This window comes from Sabethes cyaneus, chromosome 1 (assembly GCF_943734655.1).
Source record: "Sabethes cyaneus chromosome 1, idSabCyanKW18_F2, whole genome shotgun sequence".
NCBI classification, from domain to species: domain Eukaryota; kingdom Metazoa; phylum Arthropoda; class Insecta; order Diptera; family Culicidae; genus Sabethes; species Sabethes cyaneus.
Window position 1 is genome coordinate 35,815,359 of NC_071353.1, and position 27,833 is coordinate 35,843,191.

A 27,833-nucleotide genomic window follows, 5' to 3' on the forward strand; every position below is an offset into this window, starting at 1 on the left:
GTACTTTCGTTCGATGCTGGAAAACATATAGGAAATGTCCACTCTTTAATCATCTGAGAAAAAACACTGCGGTCATATATTTATGCAAATTTTTTGCATCTTAAAACTAAGCTCGTATTAGAATGGAGAGCTATGTTTTAATTCTCTATTCACAAAGAGAACTTCATAAAAGTACATTTTATGTGGCTAAATATTACTTAGCGTCGACTGGGCATTAGTAATTATTTCTTTTTGATTAGAAAATATATACAAACATTGCGTAGGAACAAATGCTTATATGTCACAAACTACAATTACCTGAACTGCCGGTGGAAGCATAACTGTCCCATGCTACATTTTGCCGTTTTCGATATTTTGTTGTCTAACGTTATAATCCAATGTGTATTTTAAAAATATGAAATGAAAATATGGTGTTCATATTAGAAAAACTCGAAAAAAATTGAAAACAATTTGTCCCACTGAAAAAATGGACGCATATTTTCCTCAAAGAGGGACAAATAACAACCTCAAAGTTAAATAACTTTAGTAAAATTAGTTCTTCAACGTTGAAGTGCGATTCTCTCTGTTTTGTGTTTTGTAACATGGGCCAGACATGCTTTCAGCGGCAATGAATATCACTCGATGGTTTTTTTTTCTTGTTAGAGCTCACCTTGTCACCGATTCTTACATACAGCAGTCTCTCGGTCTCTAGGAATATATTTTATTCCGCGTGTTTCCGCGGCCCCGATTATCTATGGCCCAGCTAAACTGGTACAAATTTTTCCATCGACCGGATGATACTCTGCACTTCCAGCGAGGAATCGTATTGAGATGCCAATGACACTATCCGCGAGCCGTTGTTATTACTGATTTCAATGTAGGATCGCTTCTCCAGCACTTTGAGACAATTCCGCACGGAATCCGTAGATATGCTTTCACCTACGGTGCCAGAATACTTCTATTAATAACGTTTCGCGAACATTTTACTAAACTATACATACCATACTTGCACTCGCCTCGCTCCACGCGGTCAGTTATCGTCTGTATACACTGCTTTATAAAGTTGCCCTCAATCATTGCATTAGCTCCGACTAAGTTTTGCAAACAGGACGCTACCGCGGCATAGGTATTAGTGAAAGGTGCCAGCACCGATTGGAGTACAATTCGTTCGCAGTGCTTCTCGGCCGGCAGGAATACCCTTACGTCGTCTTCTTGCTGGTAGAGATCACTGCCATCTTCACTGAAATAATCATCCTCACTATTGATACCGTCATCTAGATCTTCTAGTTCCAGACGAGCCGCTATCCGGCGGGCATGCAACTGTTCTTCGGTGTACTCTACCTAATAGAAGGAACAGGATTACTAAAAATAGCAAACCTAAATGACAGATGAAAATCATGCTTACCTGCGGTTGCACCAGCAATTCCTGAATGCAAAGCTTATCAAAACAGTCTTGTAGTAGCGTGTCCAGATTTTGGCATGGCTTAGACAAGATAAATTCGTACATCAATATATCGCAAAACTCGCGACATGTGCGGAAAAGCTTTTGCTGACCAATACTAACGTTGTCGACGGACTGTTTCAACTCCTGGCATTTCTGTTGTGCCTCCCGCAGCAGCAGAGTTGCACTGATAATCATAATCGAGTCCATAGCAAAGTGCGGAATTAAGCTGTTCGAGTAATAGGCTAGTTCGATGACATTCGGCACCATCGTGACTGGCCGAATGAACAGCTGAGTACTACGCTGTTGTTTCGTAACAAGACCGGGGCCTAGAAGATCGGCAGCATACTTAATTACATCCTCCGAAGTGCCTGTGAAACCCAGGTCTCGTGAACTCATATCCAAAACATTTCGCAGTTCGTCCAAAGCCTCTGTTAAAATGGAAAGTGGCGCCCCGTCGCGGAAACGATTGAGCAACAGGAAAGCCAATGCATTTGTGGTCATAACAGAAGTGGCTTTGGCGCAGTCATAAACTACGTGGCGTGCAATATTATCGACCAGCGTTCGCAGCTCTTGCTCTTCCTGTACAACATCCGTCCCGAAAAGCGACGAAGAAGATGCTTTATGTTGCAGACGCCTTTTGAAGGTAAAATATAAATTCATACAAACAACATTATAAGAGAAAGTAAACAAAACTCACCTAACTTCCGGTTCGTGGTGGAACGAAGTTTCCGATTGGCGAAGAGATTTCACCAGCTCACTTAGTGAAAATGGCTCATTGAAATCGATTCGCATGAGACCGTAGCGTGCCTTCAAAACTTTCATGATAGCGGAAGCGGCCGACGAAAAACTTTCCGGCACCTTCTTCTGGCCCAGTTGTTCACGCACAAAGTTACCATCAACTAGCTTTTCGTAGTTGATTGAAACTGGCACAAGCAGGGCATCGGGGATGCTTTTGTCGTTCAGTGCATCGACAATTACCGACAAGATACCGCTCTGTTGAACAGTGAATAACAAGCGTTACGTAGATGTGAGATGATTTGTACAGCGCATTTTGACCTTACCTTTGGCATACAGGGTTTACCAGTTCTGGTGCGTCCTCCCTCAATGAAGAACTCCACATTGTGACCCGCACTCAAGCATTTCTGTAGATAAGTGTGCAAAATGGCGCGATAAACGTGATCCTTTTTGCCGGTTACTGGATCGATTTTTCGCTTGATAAAGAACGCTCCATCATAACGGAGAATATTGCCGAATACTGGAATCCGTAGATTATCTCCTCCGGCCACTAATGGACACTTGATGTCGTTGTTAAGCAAAATGAAACTGACCATAATGTAATCCAAATGGGATCGATGCAACGGAAGAAAGATAAGCGGTGCATCCGGATTTTTAGCAATTGCACGCTTAATCATGTCCACTTGACCGGGATGCGCAGCAACACCGGAAATAAAGCACGGTAGCAGTTTGTACAGCACCCAAGACGTAATGCGCAGTACAAAATCGGACAATTTGGATCGCATACCGATAAGAATCTGAAACAATTCAATTCCAATATGAATCAAACTCTAGTCTCTTGTGCAGAAAACTCAATCAACTCACCTTCTGTGCGCGCTTTTCATGATTTTTCATTGCCTGATTGTAGAAGGCATCCTCGTCAAACGAATCCTCAGTTTCCGATCCACCGAGCTCTTGACGCTTCTCGTTGACCGACTCCTTGGCGGCCGTTTCCAGTCCTTGATGAACTCGATCGTCACACATAACTGTTCCGGCTAACTGCGGATAGTCAAACTTCGCAACTCGAGCTGCCTGTGCCAGATGGGGACACCAGACACCCCAGTCCAACGAGCTGCTGTTGGTTCGCATATCGGCATGAGTTGTAACGCGTAGGATGTCAATGGCACTGCGTCGACGTTCCGCCGGATCCAGCTGAGGTTCCTGCGAAATAAAACAAAACGTCGTCCACGATTAAATAAGAGCTTGCTTTTTTTTCGTACGAAACCCCTAGTTATATTACCGCACCCATTGAGTGAGATTAAAAATGCGATCTGTACTGATAACACCGTTACTGACGAACATTTGTTGACTGGATATTCTTTACAAGCAATCTTTAAAAGTTGCGTCACCAAACGTGCCAAGTACAGCCGCGAGAATGTTGAGCTCCAAAACGTCACACGTTGGTCAAAGTCTAGACAGGTTATTATTATGCTACTATAAATACGATGCACGCGTTTTGGGAAAGAAAAAAAAAATCAATGCGAAAGTATACGCGTGAACGACACAATTACTATACAAAATGCAGAGTAAAATGTGACTAAACTCTGACAGTACCGGAGATCTTCGAAGACTGATCTGACTCTGATTTCTCACGCGCAGTCGCTTTTCAGCAGAGGTAGGCAGTAGGTACTTCGAGTGTTCTCATTTAGTTGCGTTTGCATATTGCGCGCTGAGACTCAGATTGCGCGTAGAATTACTTTCTTACACCCTACAAAAACGAGAGAGGAAATGATGCACTAATGTTAGATGGATAATGGCATCATTATTAAATCCACCAGTAAAGATGCCGGTTGAGATGGGACACACCGGTTGCTAGGAGTATAAAAAACAGCGAATGATATGCCAGTTTAATTCTGTATAATGTATTAGTTAGAGAAGGTGTTTCCTTATTCTTAAAAGATTTTGAAAGGAATATTCGCTATTAATCATACAGTTATCATACAGGGTTCGCAGAGCGTATTACCTCAAATATGATGAAATTTAAAGAAAAGCTAAAGGATTTTTTGAAACTAGGCTTACTTATGGTGTATATTCTTTTAGGGCGAGTTTATTGACTTAGGTTGTCTTGGCAGCTAGTAACCAGTATCGTCGTTCCGAAGTTTTCTGATTTATCTGATAAATGACGTATTTCACATCAACTCGTCTATGGGGTTACAGTTTGCTCTCAGAATGATGCAGAATCCAATGATACTTGGTAGGTGTGAAGATTTAATCTAAATAAGCAACTTTAAATCGGTCCCGAAATTGGTTTAGACTAACTTTTGATAACTATTTATTTATCAGATTCTTTGATCCTATGTCCACAGTTAGGCAAATTGAAAAATGGAAAAGTGAATATAACTTTTTTAAGCAAATTTTCATTAAACAATAGTATCTAGATTTCTCCATATTCTTCCTTAATTGGTTTCAACCTGTTTAAAATAAATTATTAGGAAAAAGTAGGATCGCATGTCTGGGTGTATGGAAATTATAGTATGTTTCCATTTGACTTTACCATCTTCGAAATTAGTCGAATCGTCACAAAGGAAATTGTATATGGTTAAGCTCTATGCCTACGACCGATACCGATGAAGCCTTGTTATCATTGAGTATTTTGTTCCCGCTGAGGCCAACTGAAGCCACGGGTAAAAGTGCGTTTATGATAACGCAAGGCGTTTGAATAATATTTAGCCATCCGCGCTTTACACTGCCGGTTGGTAACAAGATTATAAAATTACAACATCTTCCAATATTACCTGTTGGTTTGGGTTGGAGAGCTTTGCCAAAACGCTTTTTTTTCTTTTCTGAATATATTTCATAGCATTAATAACTAATACTTCGTAAAGTTATAAAGATTGTTAATTTTCTGGGTATGCTATGCTATGGAAATATTAAATAAATCGAATCCTATAATTCTTAGCATTTGCACAACAGGAAATAAAAGTAGGGGAACAAGGGGCAAGACGACCACCCGGGGCAAAAGAGCCACTCTTCAGTTTTCCATTAAAACGAAGAATTTTAATATGGTTATATTTTATGGTTTCTAAAGCGTCTTACAATATACCTTAAGAAATATCATCGATAAAAAATATAAACTCATAGATTAAAATGATTTTGAAATTTTACTGTTTGAAAATTGCACAAAATGATAATGACAATGCCGAAAATAAGCATATTGAAATCTTATTTATCTTTATGTGTATAGTCGAATTTCGCTGGTTGGGGCTCTAATACAGCTTCGTTTTAGTTGGGCCTTCGCTAGTTGGGCTATGGCCCAACCAAAACGAAACTGGATGTCAAAAATGGTTGTCAAATTAAAACTGACAATCAGTCGTAAATTCTTTCAAGGGGTAAGCAAAAGCATATCAACTTGTAATTCGCGTTAATTTTTAATAATAATTTTTTGAAATTTTCACAGTTTATTTCAAAAAGAAAAATATCCGCATATTACCCGTTTCGCTTCACGAAACTTCGATTAGTTCAAAGAATTCAAGTCGCGTAGCTTCCGATAGATTATTGTTCTCAGTGTATTGAACGATTAAATTTAGCTAAGACTAAGTCTAGCAAATGCACTTTAATACATCAACTTACTTAGGTCTTTTCGAAAAAGTAGCTTTTTTATACGGTAGACTTCGCAGCGAGAGCACAGGACTATTGCGATGCTTCTTAGTGCATTCCTTATTTACATATCTGACGTAGCAATATATTCAATCTATACCTATAAAGAAGGATTTCTGACTGTCTGTATGTTCCTTATAGAATCGAAAACTACTGAACCAATCGGCGTGAAAGTATGCATCTAGAGGTTTTTTGGGGCCAGGAAAGGTTTTAGTGATGGCTAGAAACCCCTCCCCCCACTAAGAGGGGGGGCTCCCATACAAATGAAACACAAATTTCTGTATAACTCGACAACTAATCAAGCAAATAGAACAAAATTTGGCATGTGGGTGTTTTCGGTGACAAGAATTTATTCTATGGTAAATTGAGACCCCTCCCCTCTTTATAAGGGGAATTATAATTCCTCTCCTCTTTAAAAGGGGGGGGCTTCCATACAAATTTCCTCATAACTCGAGAACTAATCAAGCAAATGAAACCAAATTTGACAGGTGAAAGTTTTCTAGGGCAAGAATATTTTCTATAGTACATTGGGACCCCTCCTTACTTTAAGAGGGGGGGCTCCTGTACCAAAGAAACACAATTTTCCTCATAACTCGAGAAGTAATTAAGCAAATGGAACCAAATTTGGCATGTGGGTGTTTTTGGAGACAAAAATTTTTTCTATGATGAATTGGGACCCCTCCCCGTTTTAGGAGGGGGGGATCCTATTCAAATGAAATACAAATTTCCTCATAACTGAAGAACTAATCAAGCAAATGGAACAAAATTTGGCATGTGAAAGTTTTTGAGGGCAAGAATATTTTCTATGGTGAATAAGGACCCCTCCCCACTTTAAGATGGGGGGGCTCCTATACAAACGAAATACAAATTTCCTCATAACTCGAGAACTAATCAAGCAAATGGAACAAAATTTGGCACGTGGGTGTTTTTGGAGACAAAATTTTTTTCTATGATGAATTGGGACCCCTCCCCACTTTAGGAAGGGGGGATCCTATACAAATGAAATACAAATTTCCTCGTAACTGAAGAACTAATCAAGCAAATGGAACAAAATTTGGCATGTGAAAGTTTTTGAGGGCAAGAATATTTTCTATGGTGAATAAGGACCCCTCCCCACTTTAAGAGGGGGGGCTCCTATACAAACGAAATACAAATTTCCTCATAACTCGAGAACTAATCAAGCAAATGGAACCAAATTTGGCATGTGAAAGTTTTCTAGGGCATGAATACTTTCTATGGTGAATTAGAACCCCTATCCACTTTAGGAGGGGGGGGCTCCTATACAAATGAAATTCAAATTTCCTCATAACTCGAGAACTAATCAAGCAAATAGAACCAAATTTGGCATATGGAGGTTACTGGAGGCCCCACTTTAAGAGGGGGGGCTCTCATACAAACGAAATACAAATTTCCTCATAACTCTAGAACTAATCAAGCAAATGGAACCAAATTTATCATGTGGGTGTTTTTGTAGGCAAGAATATTTTCTATGGTATATTTTCTATGGATTTCCCCACTTTAAGAGGGGGGGGGGCTCCCATACAAATGAAATTCAAATTGCCTTATAACTTAAGAACTAATCAAGCAAATGGAACCTAATTTGGCATGTGGGAGATTTTGGAGTCTTGAATTTATTTTACGATAGTTAGAGACCTCTCACCCCTGTGGTAGGGGGATATGGACTCTCATACAAATAAAACAGAAATTTTTGCGAAACTCAAAAACTAATCGAACTCGAGAAATTCGAGACTCTTCCATAAAACATTAGTCAATACAAGACCACAAAAACTATCTATAGTAACACTAGATCATTCAGGACGAGACGGTCGCGAGTGTTGCCGGTGACCCGCCGTCGGAAGCGCCTTCCACTGGGGGGCTTGCAAAACTCGAGATTGTGACAAAGATCATCCGAGATTCATGATTTATGTACAACACAGGTTAATTTGTGGCAATACGAAGTTTGTCGGGTCAGCTAGTTCAATATATATGTATATTGTTGTGCATTTTACACCTGTTCTTAAAACAAACACCTCATTTTATGCTTCAAACAAACAAAAATGCGAGACTAGCCCAATATCGGTTCAACGTTTTTCAAAATTGTAACACCAACAAAAAACGATGCATGCACCCCTCATGAAATCTTGCCCTTCTGTCAGTTGGCCCAACTAACGAATCACTTTCACTAGTTGGGCCGAGGTGGTGGCCCAACCAGCGAAATGCGACTGTATTGTTTTTGGTCTAACACATTAACTAGACCTAATTCCTATAGATAGAAGTGAAAATTTAACATTTCTCTACTTGTGGTCATTTTCCCCACCATAGTGGCACTTTTGCCCCGTACCTATTAATAGCGCGCGAAAAAACATCTGGAACGAAAACGTTATTTTTTTCTATATTGATATTATTTTGATATTGAACTCACTGAAACTGTTTAGATTATACCCTCATCTAAGTTTTGGGCCTTTTCAGGTTGAATTCAATTGGTTCTTTTTGCTCGTAATTAATTGAAAACAGTTAAGGTGTCCTTTATGCCTCGGCTCCCCCTACAGAGTTCTGCATCCCTTCTTTACTATCATTTTTTTGTGTAGGTAACTTTTCAATATAATTTTTGTTTTGAATTTCTAAGAAAATTTGATTAAACCTCCAAAAAAATAATAAAGCCTGTTGATTTTGTAGACAATTATATTTCAAAATTTTCTAAATATTCGGTCATGCTTTGACCCAAACAAGTCCAAATCTTAAAATGACCGAGGGGATAGTCACAGTGAAACAAATTGATTATGTTTTTTAGTGATAGGATGCTAATATTGTCAAATTTTCGCACCGCAGTCGAAGTGTCTTAAGTGTAATCGCGATGTTGGACTTGGTAAACGATTGTAGCACAGTGGCATGCTGATCACGTTCAGTGACACATCACTCCATAACGAAGGAAGTGTTCAATTTAGAGCAAAGCTGGAATCATGCAACTTGTAATAACCGCTCGGCGGTGTGTGCTATTGTTATTCTATTTTTAGAACGTCGCTTGGAGATGTTTAAATTTGCGTTTATCTCGTAAGGGTCGATGGGGTAAGATCGTGTTAAAATATCGTTATTTTATTAGAAATTTACAGATAAGTTTGTCCTGCTGAAAAACAATGGTCAGTTCTACCTATATTTTAATGCTTTTAAAATAATGAATTACGGTTGTTGGTTTATCTCCGCTTAACCTTGATAGTTTAGGAAAGAAATTTAAGTCCCATTTGTCTGTAATAACTACACTCCATCGCAATAAAGTGGGACTGGACTAATAATACATCGATTTTTAGGCAGATAGCGTTAATGACTTACACTTTTATCTGGTGAACAAAATCTGCACACTAAACCATTGGCCGATTTGGCTAGCAGTGGGATGTGCGGTGTCGGTGTTTCCTTCATCTGGTAGAGACTTTCCTCACGCATCTAAGCGATTTGATGACAAACGTGTATGTGTAGTGTGATACAAGACAGATCCATTCAAGTAAGAGGATAGAAAGATAAAAGAAGAAAAGCTTTTGTTACTGGATGTGTATTTACAAATGGGTTTTTATTGTATGCGAAATGCTATTGATGAAAGCGAAAAGAATGCACATAGGGTAGCTTTAATTGACCCTTCCAATTGATTGCACATAGTTTCATGCATGAGTAGAGCAGTAAGTACTGATTTACTGAGATTCGTAATGCATGTCATGGTTTTTGAGTTTACCCCATTATCAACTTACCTTACGATCATTGTCTTTATCGGTTTGCCTTTTCCGTTTCTTCTGCTCACCGAAACGTTTAAGCATGGCATAAGTTGAGAATCCACCACCTTCCACCGTTTGTGTCGTTGTAGACCCAAACATGCCCGGAAGTCGGAAAGATCCGTACGCTTCCTGCAGACGATTTGATATGATGTCCACCATGTCGGTTCCTCTGCAATGAAATAAATACACAAACGATTAAATCATATTTAGGTACACAGCAAAAACATCAAAATAAAAATTCTATTGATCGTAGAATCAGCTGTTTCCGTTGCAAACATTTCGCGTGCATGCTTGGCTCACGAAAAGACGCATGGACTGATGATGATAGTGAAAAATGACTCCTTGAACCCGGCTCGTTTTGCATTCAACCGTAGAAACTGTGATAGCAAGTCGTACGAACATGTGATTCACTGGTGCCCTTAATCGATGCGTGATTTGGTGCCATATGATTTCATTTAGCTGTAGTTATGCCTTTTTTATTTACATACTTTGCTAAGCAGGCTTTGCGCAGATTGTTGTAAATGAACATAAATGGTTCATATTGTTGTCCTAATGATAATGTAGTATAACTAGTACGTAAAATATTTGAAAAGTTGCCAGGAATAGTCCTACAATTTAGGTGAAAGTTGAAGCCAGCTGACACTTGACTGAAAACTTGTTGTAGCCCTACGATGGCCCCGTTTGCTGCATAATTTGTCCTTCGAAATGGTACTTGGAGGAACATTCTGCTACGAAGAAGTCGTGTTTGGGTTTGTAGACTGATATGGTTGAGAAGCCATGGACAATCGGTCCTCGCCATTAGGAGATCAGTTACAAGGATTGCTCCGCACAGATGTCCAGTCCAATTAGCATCAGGTGCGCTTCGTATCGTGGTAGCTGGAGCGGGTTGTTCCAAGGAATGCGACGAAGGGCGAACGGAATGGATTTGCCGTTGCCGTTCAACGCCGTTGAGATAATGGGGATTCCAGACCGCCGAATAATATTCCTGCGTCGAACGGGCAAGCGCGCGGTACAAACTCTTCAAGAAATCTATATCGGTTAAGTTTTTCGCAGTCATGGGATGCTTTTGCAACGATGTAGCTGATGTGTTGCTTGTAGGTCAGCTGTGAGTCAAGAAGGACTCCCAGATCCTTGATGCAAGACTCTCTTTCAATTACTTCACCTCCTAGATAATAGTCAAAAAGGATTAACCATTTTTTCTTGGAAAACGACACAATTTGCTAATGTTGAGCACCATTCTATTTTCGTCACACCATCTAGAAAAGTTCTCCTGTTGCTGTTGCCCAAACATATGTTGTCTTCTACTTTTTTGACCTCGTGATAGATCTTAAGATCATCAGCAAAAAAAAGCCTGGGTCCTCGTAGCGAAAAGTTTACATCGTTGAAGTATAGCACGAAGATGAGCGGACCTAGATGACTGCCTTGTGGAATACCAGACGTAGCAATAAACTCGCTGGATAATGATTTTCCGGTTTTAACAGCGACATGCCGATCAGCCAAATAGTAGAGATGGTCGGGTATGAAAATTTGAATACCCGAACCCGACCCGTACCCGATTAAGAAAAAAAAATGAAAACCCGTGCCCGACCCGAACTCGCAAGTTTATTTTTTTTGATACCCGAACCCGACCGCAACCCGTCGGGCACGGGTACGGGTCTGGATACCCGACAATCTATAGTGTTAAATGAGGTCGATAGATACCCGACCCGACCCGTACCCGGTTTCAAAACCAAAAATTAGGAACCCGTACCCGACCCGAACCAGCAAATTATTTTTTTTCAATACCCGAATCCGACCCGTACCCGGCGGGTACGGGTACGGGTGCGGGTTTCGGGTAAATTTTCCGCTACCCGACCATCTCTACCAAATAGGACTTCAACCAGAGCAGCAGGCTTGCCATTTCCTCACTCATTGTGCAAAAAATGCACCTTTTTTGTTCAATACAATGAGCAGAACTGCTGCCACAAATGAGAAGTCCAGTCCTTTCACGCAAAGCGAAGCAGGCCAAAAATAAAGAGAAATATAAACAAACTTTAGTTTCTTATTGATCGAAAAAGAAACTGCACGGGAATTCCAATGTTGCCATATCTATCATCCACTATCGTCATATGCAACATTTTTTGCACTGTTGCCGGTGCGAGAAGTCTAAACAGTTTTTTGTGTCCCATATCATGGGCAACCAAAAATTGTACAGCCCGGACTCGATTATCCGGGTGCTCATTTTTATTTTCAGCCTGAATCCTAAATCAGCCTAAATCATCATTTTTGGTACAAATTTTTTTTTTTGGTATGTCAAGTTTTTTGACTTTTAGATATCAGAAATGTTTTATTTATTATTGATCTATCTTCCCAAAAGTCAGAAAAATCCTTTCTTACGATTTTTTCCACTGATGATTTTTTTTGGTACAATATTATTTTTTGTGTGTTATGTTTTTCAATATTTAGGTATTATAAATGTTTTTTTTTATTATTGATCAATCTCCCCTAAAGTCATAAAATTCCTTTTTTCCAATTTTTTTACTGATGATTACGATGATGATGATAATGATAATGATAATGGTGATGATGATTTTTAAGTAAAAAAATTGATTTCATCATCGCGGGATTTATTTTTGATTTTTTTTCGCCGATAAAAGGGATATAAGAAAGGAATTTTTTAGCTTTAGGGAGGTTAATCAATGCTTGTGTAGTTGGAATCATCATGTAGCATGAAAATTATAACATTTGGGTTTAAAATAAATCAGTGATAAAAAAAAATTTTTTCACCAGGATAATCGAGTCTAAAAACCCGGATAATCGAATCCCCGGATAATCGAGTCCGGTCTGTATTAACATTTTGTTGCTCAGTTCACTCCTCAATGAGTAGAGGGTAGAACATCAATGTTCAGCTTGCTGAGCAATCGCAGTCAGTAAAATAGAGAAAAGGTAAAACAAAACGGAGCACAATAATTCGCGACTGAGCAAAGTGTGATTTTTTTTTATTCTCATCCCTGCAGTGCAGAGCAGTAAAGTGCCGCCAAGTCATATTCTGTCAAGTTTGGCAATCGCAATTTCATGATTTTACTTATCAAAAGCAACAGAAAGGTCGGTGTAAATTGCATCCGTTTGGAAACGGTTTGACATGGTATCCGTAGCATAAGTAGTAAATGAAAGGAGATTGGTTGTGGTTGATCGTCGTGGCATGAGTTGAGAATTGTCGATGAATTGCTTACAATGATAGAACACTGGTCCCAAAATTACTTTTTCGAATAGCTTGGATACCACATACAAAGCGGCGATACCTCGATAATTCTCGATGTTCTTTTTATCGCCTTCCTTATGAACCGGAAACATAAACGCCGTTTTCCATAGCGTCGGAAAAATACCGGTAGACAAAGGCAAATTGTAAAGATGACGACATTAGTTTTATAAAATGTGGTATTTTTTAATAACTTCTTATACGAAGTTATATATAAGTGAAGCATATTTTAGTATATCGTATATTTTCTATTCAATAAACATCATTTATAGTGTGTTGCCCGTGTTACCATCTTTCACAAACATTTTATAAAATTATCTTTTTGATTGGTAGGCCTAAATAGCATAGGTAGCAGTAGGACTTTTCTTAGCAAACATTCGTTTATGATACTTTTTTGGTAGTCTATAAATCCGCTGAAAATAGTTCAAATCGAAGTTGTAATCATCACTTCTGCTGGTTATGGACTTCTTCTTTGCTGGTTTTAGTCCTTTAGGCTGCTACTGTAGCAGGATTGATAATATTCCTTTCCTAACATAGCTTTTAACATCAAGTCGATGACTCTTATGCTTTCAAAAAAATGCATTGTTTTCATAAAAAGCGATTAAGAAACAAATGACTCATTCGTCAAGTTGTTTTCATTCATTCTGAGAATATGTGCAAAGGACAGAAGAGCTGTGACTAATATGGGGTTATTTAGCTACTAGATGAACTAAATAATCGCGTATCAGTCTCTTTCTCGTGGTTTGTTTGCAATTATCTACTAACAAATTGAAGATTATTGGATAAAAAATTTTTGTTTAAGTTCTACTTTGGTGGGGTATCGTGGTAAATACATTATAATAAACCACACTAAGCAAGCAAAATAGACCATAGTGTAAGATGGTCGGCTTCCCTGCCGGACATCCGAAGTAACGTGGGCGACGGCGATTCAGAGGTCGAGGAAGAAGCGACGGTTACGAACGAGGAACTCATTGAGATCGCAAAATCTCTAAAGGGGAGTAAGGCACCGGGACCAGACGGAATCCCGAACTTGGTCATTAAAGCGGCTATTTTGGAGGCACCCGAATTATTCGGGGCAGTAATGAGTAGATGCCTGGAAGATGGCCACTTCCCGGACAGATGGAAGCAGCAGAACCTGGTCCTTTTGCCGTAGCCGGAAAAACCTCCGGGTGTTCCTTCGTCATATAGGCCTATCTGTCTGCTCGATACTGCCGGCAAGGTGCAGGGAAGGGTTATCCTTAACAGGCTCGTACAGTACACTGAGGGTACAAACGGGGTACAGGGTACAAACGAGGGTACAGTGGATGCCATCTTGTCTGTCACTAAGACAGCCGATGTGGCAATCCAGCGTAAGAGGACGGGTATCCGCTATTTTGTCACGCTTGACGTAAGAAATTTCTCTCTATTTCGTCAACGCGGTCCTTAAAACTCCTGGGAGTCATGGTCGACGACAATCTCAAGTTCGGGAGCCACGTCGACTATGTCTACAAGAAGGCATCCACAGCTATTTCGGCATTGTCTCGTATGATGTTTAATAGCTCTGCGGTATATGGCAGCAAGCGAAGGCTATTAGCCAACGTGGTCCAGTCCATAGTCAGGCGGGCCGATGTGGTCATCGACGTTAGGTACCAAAAGCTATCTAGCTAAGTTGGAAAGCACCTTAGGTCTTATGTGCTTGAGAGTGGCGAGTGCGTATCGCACAGTTTCACATGACGCAATCTGCGTCTTAGCGGGTATTCTGTTGCCTATTGACATCATCATTAGCGAGGCCGTAGAGTGCTTCAATCAACGTGGCACTAGAGGCATACGGAGTACCACAAGGTCGGCCTCGATTATCACATGGCAGTGGGGATAGTCTAATTCTACAGAAAGAGTAGGAACTGGAGTAATTTGGTGGTAAAAATAAAGATTGATTTTACCGCCAGCTGTAAAAAAGCAAAGCCTAGGTGCTACACAACATTCCGTTATCGAAACTTGACCTTCTGTTTTTATACGACAAACATCGCAGCCAGCTGTTAGAATACAGGACAATTTTGCAGGGCCAGTTGCTACGATCCTATTGATTCCAACAGCCTGTCCCAACCAAGATTCGAACATACGACGACTGGCTTATTAGGCCAGCATCATACCTCGAGACCAACTGGGAGGGAGTACCGCCAGCTGTACTGAACTAGTTTTTGTATACTGCCTGTCCGCAATCGTTTTATTTTACAATCGAACCGACGAGGGTTTGTGGATTCTTATCAGGTATCTTTACCTCCTATTTTCGGTTGACCGGATGCGGACACCGGTAAATCCTAAAAGTTCACCAGTCAACCATGTTGAACTAATGTTGGTGGGGTATCTGAACGCATCATTTTTGCAAAATTGATTTTCATTTTTTCTTAGTCAATCATTGATATTGTTAAGTGTGTAACAGATGATAAAACTGAAGCCATGACTACAAACATATAAGCAAAACTCAAAAAAAAAACTGTCCCGTCCTGAAACTGTCTCGCAGATATTGGACAGTTATTCATGAATCACTGGCTTCAACCGTCCAGCCGATAGAAGACAGGACCAATTATATTGCCTTACCAGCCTGCTGACTTTAACAGAATCCGCTCAAACAAGGTTAGAAAATTGACTAGGACCAAGCTATCAAGCACCGTTAGATGAATGAGCCTAATCAAAAAATAGTACATAAGTTTCTCTTAATCAATATTCTGTTTTTTCAACGTTTTAGGAAGATCAGAGCGAAGCACGCGGTTAGCTCTTACGATGTTATTGAAGTCACTAATTTGTGATACAATCACAAGTAAGGTAAACTTTCGTAAATGGACATCATACCGCTAAAATTATCAATAAAGTAAGCAGACTGCAAATCAAAGAAACATCATAACAAGGTTCATCCGGAGTACGTGCAACAGTAAAACGTCCAACCCGGGCATGCACCCGAGCGTTACAGCAGTACGTGACAAGACTTCAATGATCGTTAGTCCACCACAAGTCGCCTATAGTAACTTCTCAACAATCATTGAACTTGAATTGCTGGTTTTCCGGTAAGATTATCGCTGCTGTATTCCTTTTTCAAATATTACAAACAAAGAAAAATACACCTAGACCGAAAATTTAGCAAGTTTCATAAGTTAGTTCTCGTGTCAGTTTACTTTGCTTTGAATTTGCTATGTTCGATTAAAAAAAGAAATAAAAAAAGGATTTTTTTTTCTTTCACGCATATACAAAATTCAAATTCACCCTGCACTTGACTTAAAGTTCATTTCGCAATCACAAAATGCATTTTCGATGCATTGTCTTATCGCTGCTATTTATACCTTAAGCCGATAGCCCCCCACGCAGCGGCGGTCACATTCCCTGATAATATTGCCCTGATTACTGAATTTCAATTCCAGTGGGAATTTCAATGGGTTACCATGCTAATAAACACTCAACCGATGACTGATGGATTTTTTTTTATCGATTTGGTAAGTGATTACCTATGTACCTCCTGGTCGTGCTTATACCCATTTATTAATGGTAATACTGAGCTTAGTAAACACATCAAGCCATTATATGCAAGTTCAGGAAAGTTGTGATTAACATTTCGCTATCTTTCTATCGAAAAAATATTATCTACTTTGCCTACTTGTGGCAAAGGACGTTTCAATGCTAAACTGGTAAAGGAAACCACAGGTTAGCTCTATGGTGACCATGGCCGCCCTTTGGCGGGCAAGGGGCATTTCTCTTAAAAATCCTTATACATCCCTGAATATTAAAGTTGGAAAGATTGGACTACTACGCATAATTAAAAAGTCTTTTTGGAATTTTCTAAACTTGCTATGCTCCACTTTTCGCTTCTATTTAGTGCTGAAAATATTAACTATTGAACTGAAACTGAAACTATAGAATCCATTACTTAAAAAATTATGTAGGCCTTACTTATTTATATTCAAATAATAAGTTTGTTACAATTTAACTTGATTTAAGTAACACTAAGCTTAAAATCGACTGAGACAATTATCTCAGCGGACGAAATTAAACATGAATTACGATCAGCTTACACTGACGAATAAAGCTTCGAATAACCCGTCAAGTTCAACATTATGAGGAACAAGGTGTTCTTGTTTGTGCTCTTGATGCCATAGAATGGAGCGAAATTGCACAAAACGCAAATCAAACTGTAACTCGGTTATGTACATCCAAACCGCTTGTTTTCAACCCGTTCTGTGCTGCCCAACTGCACACGTTACCAGGTGTAGTGAACAACTAGCTAGACCTATACAAATTTATTCACCTCTAAATTGTAACTGGATACCATGACCTCTTAAAAATTTGAATTGAATTACAATTTCATTAGGAAACGTAGAAGAGAAAACTACAGATTTCGAAATACGCCATTATTTTGAATAGGCTATGATCAATATGACTAACGGCAATAAATGAATCGAAATGTCGAACAAAGTGGTACAGTACCGATTTGCTTAATCAGTTTTCCATTGCTGCTGATAGTTCGGATGAACAGTCATTCAATCAGTATCATTGTTATCAATATTATTGTCTTGTGAACTTACATGTAAGATATGCGCTTTGGTTAGATGTCTTATTTTTGTCGTAGACGAAGACAAGAACAGCGCCACCGAGCCGTAGAACAACGGAGCAGCTTGTTTCAACTTTGTACCAAATTGTGTAAACAGCGCCCCGTTTATGGTGCAATGCATATATTGGTCGGGGCAATGCGGTAGATTTGCCTACGTAGTGGTTTGAGCCTTCTTAATACTTTTGAAAATCATGCTGTGTATTTCTGAAAAAAATTAACATTAAAAAAAAGCAAAGCGTAGGTGCCACATTCCGTTATCGAAACTTGACCTTCTGTTTTTATACGACTGACTTCACAGCCGGCTGTTAGAGTACAGGACAATGGCACTGCCAATTGGTACGATCCTATTGACTCTAACAACCTCTCCCAGTCAAGATTTGAACATACGACGACTGGCTTATTAGGACAGTATCATACCTCGAGACCAACTGGGAGGCATAAACTGATTGCCGCTAGTGTTTTGTAGATAAATAACTATTGATATAGGCAATGTATGTTTTTCAATTGTAGATATTTAATTAAATTTACTACTTTGCAATACTAATCTCCTTCTTAAAGCTAAAAGCTATAACAAGTTGTAATTTGTCCTTGGTCATTATGTTCCTCGAGCAACTATTTACCTTTTTTATAAATGACCCTGGTAATGCAGAATTTAGGACCTGAGATTCAGGTATTTTTTTAAGATATCTTGCATATCCTTATACCTAGTATTAATACAGAAGTATGCTTAATTCCATTTATTAAGCTTATTCCATTTAGTATGATTATATTATTTTAAAATGGAAAAACTACGAATTTCAGTTTACGGGTCTTTATCAGCAAGTACGTCAGTACTATCCCATATTATAACTGTCCCTGGCGACGACTCTCTCGTTTCTCTGACCAGTACACTTTTAACTATAGGAGGGACTTTTGCACTATCAAGAGGTTTTAGCGGGTAAATATAGAATTCAGCATGAAGGAAGGGTAAATGAGGGGCCAGAGAATAAACCCATGCTAAAGTCACTTGACATCGAATTGCTTGATTCTACTAAGATTCGAACCCACTACCACTCGATTGTCAAAGCAAACGACCATACATCTTAGGCAGATTTGCTTTTTCAAATTATAAATCATAGTGTGGTATTTTTACAAAAAATAATCTACAGCTGAACAAAGCCGGTAATTTGTATATTTTAATAAGCATTCGGCGTGAATTGATTCTGCAATCTGCGTTTTACTGGACACTGTCCAATCATAGAAAGCGTCCAACAACAGACAAATTTCAAAAAGCAAAGTAAAGCCATGACGCTGCAATTTTGTTTTTAAAACCTGATCTGTATCATTCAACAGACTCTGCAACCAACTGTTAAAGTGATGGACAATTGCGGGGGCTATCGATCCTATTTACTCTGGTAGCCTCTGCAACGCGAGATTCGAACATACAACGACTGCCTTATTAGAGTAATGTCGTACCTCGAGGTCAACTGGGATAGGCAAATTACGCTATATATAATTTAGTAAACTATATTTTCAAATGTCAAACACGAGTCCTTGGGCATAACCGTCTTTAGATATTACCCTTCTTTATCGACAGACTTTGCGGCCGGCTGTTAGAGTACAGAACAGTTACGGAGCTAGTGCAACAATCCTACTGACTCTATCTAGCAGCACCGCCTGGCCGAGATTTTCAAATTTCAGTTACATCAAAATCTGACAATCTCTAACAAAGTAAATTCGATCAGCGAATCCCCCAGCTTGGGAAAAGAGGAACGATGACCTTCCTTTACCTAATGGTTGATTCAATGACCCTCCTTTACCTAATTTTCCATTCACATTCTGTTTGGGCACTATCAACACCTTTGTTTCAATACTTTTTTCTACCGTTCCCTCCGTCGATTGTAGAAACCTAATTATATGGCTGACCTCATTAAAAGTTCAAGACGAAACACGAGGTTGGTCTATAAAGTCGATGTTTTTGTTGTACAAGAACTCCAAGGTTAGAAGAAGCTTTGTCCGGTTAAATTTTTTATAAACTGTAGGTATTCGAAAATGGTTGGATAATGCGTAAAACAGACCCCATTGTGGTCCCTAGCATCTTATCTAACTCCTACCCCTACCTCCACGTGGTACCACCCGGAATACGAGCAACCTTAGCGGAGATCGGGTAACCAACCCCGGTGGAAACGAAGGGGATGAGGCACAGTGTTGTCTCGACACTGAAAGATGGCAGCCCCATCCCGAGACTCGATAGCGTAAGCCTTAGTACGGCTACTTATCTAAACCCAAAAAAAAACTTACAACAAGAGTCAAGAAATATCTTCTCGGAACATTCGGCATGGACCAAGGCGACGAAATAAGGACATGGAATGGAGACTTGGTACCTGGAACTGCAGATCGCTAAATTTCGTTAGTGGCGACAGCTAGAACCCCGAAAGTTTGGCATCGTGGCACAGCAGGAGATCTGTCGCAAAGGCGAGAAGGTGTTGAGGATCCTTGGCGGCAAAGCCCAATTTTTCCAGAGCGATGGAGCGACCAACGAGCTGGGAACGGGCTTCCTAGTGTTGGGCAAATTGCAGGATCGCGTAATGGACTGGAAAGCGATCAACGAGAGGATGTGCGTGTTGAGGATAAAAGGCCGTTTCTTCAACTATACCATCATAAACGTGCGTTGTCCACACGAAGGTAGACCCGACTATGAGAAGGAAGGGTTCTATGCGCAGCTGGAGGCAACGTACGATAGCTGCTCACCACGGGACATCAAGATCGTCATCGGGGACATGAACGCCAAAATCGGCAGGGAAGCAATGTATAGACCGGTCATCGGGCTCCATAGACTGCACACCGACACGAGCGATAACGGCCAGCGATGCATCAACTTTGCGGCTTCCCAAGGCTTTGTGATCAAAAGCACCTTCTTTCCTCACATAGATATCCACAAGGCCACCTGGAGATCACCTGACCAACGAACTTCGAATCAAATCGACCATATTCTCATCGAGGGCCGGTTTTTCTCGAACATCACTAACGTACGCTCCCTACGGAGTGCGGATATTGACTCGGACCACTACCTAGTAGCAGTACATGTGCGCTTGTTGGAGATTGCCAACAATTGGAACGTATTCCGAAATAATAATCCCCAAATAAAACGACCGCGACTTGGGATTTACTGGTAGGGGGATTATTATTTCGGAATACGTTCCAGTTGTTGGCAATCTCCAACATATTATTATTTTCGTTTAGTTTCGCGTTTAGTACTGATTCCTCCGGTATGCTTCTACGATACGGTTTGCTGTACTACTTCGTATTCGATCCGTACTTGGTTTGCCAAGCGTTATGTTAGTTAGCTGTAGTACGATCGAATCGCTAAAGATGCACTTTCTTTTAGAATTATAAACTAGCACTCTTAAGTTTAGTATGATTTATAGAATTATAAACTTGTAGAATTCCAATAGATATGTATCAATTTAGATAGACTTTAGATAATATAGATAAGACTTGAATAAGGTCTATGATGACTTGCAATTAAGGTTTAGGTTAGCTATATGATGACTTGCAATTTAGGTTTAGCTAGATTAGGTATAAACATATCGTCTTTCATGTTTCTGTCAGACAGCTCTCTTCACTATCCACTCACCGACGGCAGGGTTGGAAACCGTAAGTGTGATGGTTCCTTCGTGCTGCTAACTGCCGGCAATTAGCTTGCTAGGTTAATAGGGTAAGGCGCGCTGGCATGAACTTGCCAACAGCGCTCAAAACTATCGACGGTTTATACCTCGCGACAAAGCCGCCCTCCTCGGCTGAACATTCGGCAACTAGACAACCCGCGAACTGCCGAAAACTACACGCGCCTACTGGATGAAGCGCCTTCCTTTGTGGAGCTAGATGCTTCGAACCTCGAAAACGGATGGAATAGGATACGCTCGGCTGTCAACGAGGCCGCAACCGCGGTGCTAGGTGTGGAAACCTCGAGTGCACGAAATGATTGGTTTGACGGGGAATGTCAAGAAGCGATAGAGAGGAAAAAACTTGGCAAACTTGGCTTGGCAAAACTATCTGAGCATATCCACGAGAGAGAATTTGGCCAAGTATCGACGAGCGAGGAATGAGTTGACCACGATCCTGAGGAGGAAAAAGCACCAGAAGGAGGACAGAGATCGTGAGGAGCTAGAACAACCCGGGCTAATGACACCCGCAAGTTTTACGAGTAGGTGAACCAAACTCGCAAGGCCCACACACCAAAACCTGACATATGTAGGGACGAGGGAGGGGATCTAATCACAAACGAGCGCGAGGTGGTCGACAGGTGGAAGCAGTTCTTCGATGAGCACCTCAACGGCGATATAGCAGCAGGAGACGCAATGGAAGTTAACCTCGGAGTACCTACAAACGACAACAGCGTATCGGCTCCCGATCTCGAAGAGATCTGGTGAGAAATCGGTTTGCTGAAGAATAATAGAGCCGCTGGAAAGGACCGACTCCCGGCTGAACTCTATAAAAATGGCCAAGAACCGCTAGCAACGGCACTTCACTGGCTGATTTCAAGGATTTGGGAAGAAGAGAAACTACCGGAGGAGTGGATGGAAGGCGTAGTCTGTCCCATCTACAAAAAGGACGACCGGCTAGACTGCTGTAACTACCGCGGCATTACGCTGGTCAACGCCGCCTACAAAGTGCTCTCCCAGATTTTGTTGCGTCGTCTATTCCCAATAGCAAAATATTTCGCAGGGCAGTATCAGACGGGCTTTATGGGGGCCCGTGCTACTACGGATCAAATTTTTACTCTCCGACAAATCCTTCAGAAATGTCGAGAGTACAACGTGCCCACGCATCATATTTTCGTGGATTTCAGAGCAGCATACGATGCCGTTGAACGCGAACAGCTATAGCAGATAATGCACGAGTACGGTTTTCCGGACAAACTGACGCGGCTGATCAAAGCTACTTTGGAACGAGTGATGTGTTACGTGCACGTTTCGGGGACACTCTCAAGTTCTTTCAAATCGCGCAAAGGGTTACGGCAAGGGGATGGACTGTCCTGTATGTTATTTAATATCGCTATTGAAGGTGTGATCCGGCGAGCGGGCATCGAAACGAGGAACGATCTTCAGCAAGAGTAGCCAACTCCTAGCCTTTGCAGACGACCTCGACATCATTACTAGAAACCGTGGGACGGCGGAGGCAATCTACGCCAGACTAAAAACGGAGGCTCGGAGGATAGGGCTACAAATTATGCGTCGAAAACCAAATATATGGTAGGAAGAGGCTCCCGAGAAAGTAATGTTTACCTCTCACGGACAGTCACTATTGACGGCGATGAACTGGAAGTGGTTGATGAGTTCGTATATTTGGGATCTCTGGTCACCGCCGACAATAACACGAGTAAGGAGATCCAACGACGCATTCTAGTTGGAAATCGAGCCTACTTTTCCCTCCGCAAGACGTTTCGATCTAGGAGTATAAGCCGCCGCACAAAGTTAACGATGTACCAAACGCTAATAGTCCTCTACGGACTTGAAACAGTAACTTTGTTTACGGAAGACATACGTGCACTAGCCGTTTTTGAACGAAAGGTGTTGCGAGCTATTTTTGGCGGAGTGCAAACGGAAAGCGGAGAGTGGCCGAGACGTATGAATCATGAGCTACAGGCACTGCTTGGAGAGATTTCCATCGTACACCTGGCGAAAGTTGGGAGACTACGGTGGGCCGGCCACGTCGCAAGGATGCCGGACAACTGTGTAGTGGAATCCGTTCTCTCCAAGAACCCCACCGGCACCAGGAATAGAGGGGCTCAACGTGCACGATGGCTCGACCAGGTTGAAGCCGACTTGCGTGTGTCGGAACGCGCAACGAATTGGCGACTAGTAGCCCAGGACCGAGTACAATGGCGAGAAATTCTTGATACAAGAGCCACCCCGGGTCTCGGCTGAAGTAAGTATTTGAAAAATATAGACACACTTATTGGTTTGCAGATTTTCTAACTCTTGAGTCAAAAAGACTGAGATTATGATTGAAAGTAGTTGAGATTGTATTGTTTACATTGGCAGAGTTTCGTTGGAATTGGTTAAGTGGTTACAGTAATGGCTTTGAAACAAGAGAAAATGCACAAAGAAATGGGAACTGAATGGAAAAATCCAAATACTTCTCACCGACGGATTACTTAACAGCTCGGAATTGTGCATTCAGCCAAGTGATCAAAATGCTCTAGAGGAGCATCAGACTACCAAGTGAAAGGGGGCTAGCCGTAGGAAACGCGACTCTGCAGATCCGATAAAGACCAGGATGGTAGAAAACCAGCTCAAACGGCAATCCAACATTGCGACCCGGGACGTGGCGAAAAAGGTAAAGGCTGCTGTTTGTTTTTATGCAAAAAACAATGACTACACGTGTACAAAACTTAGAACGCATATAACTGGAGAGACAAACAGAACATGGTGGTTAGAATTCCTACAAGGTAGTTGTACAAAAAGTTGCCTACAGAATCGTTCGGTATTGTGATGGATGATGAAACCTAGGACAAGATTGCTACCTCGAAATTTCCAACTTCCCAGAATGTTCGAAAGAAGAAGCTGTCGAAATTCGGTGAAAAATTCCTTGTCTGGCAAGCGATCCACGGATATGGCAAGATGAGCCCGCCGTTCATCAATCCAGGGACCGTCAACGAACAAATCTAAAGGAACGAATGCCTCCAAAAGCGGCTTTTGCCAGTCTTGATAGCTTACAAAGACCCGACGCTGTTTTGGCTGGATTTGGCATCCTGCCACTATGCCCGGTTCACGTTAGGTTGGTAAAACAACAATGTCGTTTTCCTACCAAATAGGGCTAACCCCTCAGTTGAGCAATTTTGCGCTATCACGAACGAAAACATTCGTGTAAGCTGTTTTGTGTGTTCATTTTTCTCAAATATCATTTAATATCTTTAATTATTATTCTTATGGTTTCATGATTTATGGATAGCTCGTCTGGTTTGAGGAAAGGTTAAAAAATCAGTCATTGCTAGTGGTTTAATTGGCCTTCAACGATCCGTTTTCTGCTGGACTCCTGGAAGATCAAGAGTTGGGACAATATCATCTGTACCGTATTTTTAAGTTAGATTCTGCTCCGTAAATTTCTATTGTGTCGCGACTGATAGACTCATCAGAGAATTTCAAAGGAAAATTCAAAGAACCCTTGTAAACTTTTCTGTACGCGTGCTAGCGTATCGTATACAAACCTAGTGGGAGAGGGATCAAAATTACCTAAGATTGCAGGTGCTCAAACCGGACATTACCTTTTAGCCTTTTCCAAAATTATGAGCCTGATCCTATTAGGATAATTTGACTTAAGAATAACTGTATAAGCACTACTAGAGTGAAGAAATATGCTGAACATATTGAGTACGGTTGACTTCTGCCGTATTCACTGCGATACTAAACCACAATGATCCTAAGTTTCCAGCGATTGATTATATTTTCATAATCAAAAGATCAATCAGTGTGAATCCGATTGAATCTTGTTTTTATAAACGTAGTTCAATTGATAAACAATAAAAAAGAAACCAGCAACAAAATAAAACAGAAACAACGCTGAACGAACAAAATAATAAACTGTGCAGTATTGACCAGGTACTGCGGGAGGTGCCTATGGTCATAAGCTCAAAAACAAAATTTATAAAGCATGAACACGCGGAAACTTCATGGCGTCTAGGATTACATACTAAATATCGCGAAATACGGTCCTGATACCGCAGAAGAACTGCGAATTTCCGATAGGCTTACCGTCTTTTGTTGAAGAAGTAACCAACTACAGCGAGAAACAGTAAAACTTCTACGAGGCCAACCATTTCGCGTATACTGTGTTCACTGATAATGTCAAAATCACGTTGTTCAATCAATCTAAAGATAGCGATCGACTAGCAACCTTTTTCTTTTCTGGCACGTTGCATTCAACTGCAATCGTTGATTTCGTAAACTCTTTCAACCAATTTCTTCTACAGTCACTTTTCCAACAGTGGTTCGATTCACTTTCGATTGACATTCATCGCTGACCATTGACCGGAACACGACTGTTAGCGCCGGTTGAATATGCCTTCAAAATATTCAAATGAGACCGTTTGAACCCTCATAACGCAGAAAAGTAAAATGGGCTCGAGGGATACGATCACGCCACCGACGACGATGGCGACGACGATGACGACGACGACAACGAACTCAACACGTTTGGCAAGGATCCAATTTTTTCGACCGGGCCAAATCCGTGAAATAACCGCACAGTAGTAACTATTAAGTACAGTTTAATGTTTAAGATCCGACCATCTCGACTAATGAAATATAACTGAGAATCGCTAACCAGTGCTATGATTGTTTTGTTATCGCCGCGAATGCCGCTCGTGTGTGCATGTATGGGGCACTGATAGCAGTCAAGACGAGACCAGAAAAGCCGGCCTGATTTTTTTTATGTAGGGGTGCGCAGCTGATAGATTGCTGCGAGTTTACGTGTGCAGAAATTGTATTTTTTATTCAATTTATTCCAGTACTTGATCAGTAGGAGACGAAAACGATTATGTTGTGGTATTTCCAAAGTATTACTCATCAAATTTGAGCATTTGCCCGTTGAATTTCGGACGCAATTTGCAGTAATTGCTGATACTTTTCCTTTGGTTGATCCTATTAATCATTTGACCACGGTTTTGCTGCCAGAGCCATCCAGTTAGCATGAAAGTACGACTGGTCTAACAAATCAATCGTCGTATGTTTGAATCTCGGTTAGACGGTGCTGCTAGTCAGTAGGATCGTTGCACTAACCCCGTAATTGTCCTGTACTCTAATAACCGGCTACGAATGCTGTTGAGAAAGAAGGGTCAAGTCTTAAAGACGTCTATATCCAACCCAAGTAAGAATTCTAAAGCTGCTTGGTTTTATTTGAGTTTTATAAAGGATCTATTAAGGTATTGTTTATTTTTTATATTGTTTATTTACACTCAGATGATACGAAACAAAGCATACTTATAGCTGGCTATAAGTTGCTTATATTACCACGATAAAACTACTAGTTGGCTGCGCTACATCTGTTATAAACATACTATAAGTAGAGCGTGGTAATACAATATAATGTGTGTACCAACACAAGATTGGCTTTATTGCGATTACTTGTTTTGCCGCAATAAATCTGTTAGCTTTTTAGTGCTATTAACACGGTAACACCCTGATCAAACAGATTTATTGCTGCTATTATGAAGAATATTAGAGTTCAACACCGAATACATTTTTTATGCTAGGCTATATTGCCATATTCTAGATTTTTTAGCCTGCAAACGAATGCAACAAGTGTGAGTTAAAGATAGTTATAATCAATCGGTTTTCATGTCACAGTCACATGAAGTAACTAAAATAAGTTTGCTAGAAATTGAGATTGACTAATTAAATACAAACTAGTTTTCAAAAATTTGCAAAATTCCATCGGATTGTTGATTTTATCCACAAGTTATATCAATATGTACGACAAAATTTAAAGCGTATATACTGCACAACTTCGGAAACTACCGGAAATTTATTATTCTATTTTATTATGGCTGCTATAAACCAAATTGATCAGGATAATCTGGCAGCAAAACTTTAACTTTTCTGCTCAAGAATGTATATTTTCAAATTAACAAAGCTGATTGGCTTGAACATTTCACCAGCTTCATTAAATAATAAAATACTTATGAAAAGTGAGCTAATTGGTCCGTATGCAACTTCATAGCGGTTATCAGAAGTTTGTATCAGAGCTTATAGTTTTATTCACGATAATAACCACTAGAGGAACGTAAACTCCTAGACCAACCGGCAAGCACTATTCATTTGAAAATAATCCCAAATATCGAAATAAACGCACAATAAATAAAGCGCATAGAATAGTGATAAATCGCTATAAGCGAAATGCATTAGCAGTCACTTGCACTAGAAAGTTTTATATTTAAAGGAGCTTCGAAGTTTTCTTTTAACTTCAAAAAATCTAGTTTAAGAAATCTTAACATTTCTAGTATATGTATTTGAATTCGTTTTTGGTATTTACGCTGTAGTATGGCTGTTACTTTTTATGGGAAAACCAATGTTACAAACATTACAGACCTTTAGCAGCAGAAATTTAAAAAATAATGCAGAACTCAATTCAGAAAGATTTTAGTTTACACTCAGCAATATAGTCGAATGAGTGTAACTGCAGCAACTTTGTTTTTTTATGCCAGAAGGGTTCAAAAATGCCACTGCGACAGTCACGAAGATTGTCTTTTGTAGCTGGCCCCGATTGCTGTACACAGTTTACGGACTACCTTCTTGGGATGAAGTTTCCGTACTGAGTATGGAGCTAATGGAGTATGGTACCTTCCGAAGAAGCTGCATCTGGAAGACGCAAGAGCATCTGGAAGAGCAAGTGCGCTGAACTTTCCAGTTTTAAATTGCAAAAGTGACAAATGTCGGTTAAGACCTTGCCAATTCTCTTAAAATAGCAAAGAGTGGGACAATG

The 27,833-nt window shown here is 40.4% G+C and overlaps 1 protein-coding gene across 2 annotated transcripts in view; it reads right to left on the reverse strand.

The window, feature by feature from the left end:
- Window positions 1-98: 98 nt before the first annotated feature.
- Window positions 99-27,833, reverse strand: part of LOC128733042 (glycerol-3-phosphate acyltransferase 1, mitochondrial) — a 32,787-nt gene continuing 5,052 nt past the window's right edge. Inside the window, exons 1-9 of one of the 2 annotated variants that reach the window (XM_053826606.1) lie at window positions 25,106-25,625; window positions 9,532-9,724; window positions 9,122-9,232; window positions 3,023-3,358; window positions 2,485-2,955; window positions 2,121-2,416; window positions 1,385-2,057; window positions 981-1,320; window positions 99-918 (exon numbers count right to left, since the gene is read on the reverse strand). In XM_053826606.1, coding sequence (XP_053682581.1) covers window positions 743-918; window positions 981-1,320; window positions 1,385-2,057; window positions 2,121-2,416; window positions 2,485-2,955; window positions 3,023-3,358; window positions 9,122-9,232; window positions 9,532-9,724; window positions 25,106-25,170 — 2,661 coding nt within the window. In that variant the 5' untranslated portion in view covers window positions 25,171-25,625 and the 3' untranslated portion in view covers window positions 99-742. Of the gene's footprint in view, window positions 919-980; window positions 1,321-1,384; window positions 2,058-2,120; window positions 2,417-2,484; window positions 2,956-3,022; window positions 3,359-9,121; window positions 9,233-9,531; window positions 9,725-25,105; window positions 25,626-27,833 lie in introns of those variants that run through there. The other variant, XM_053826608.1, reaches the window with a different exon arrangement.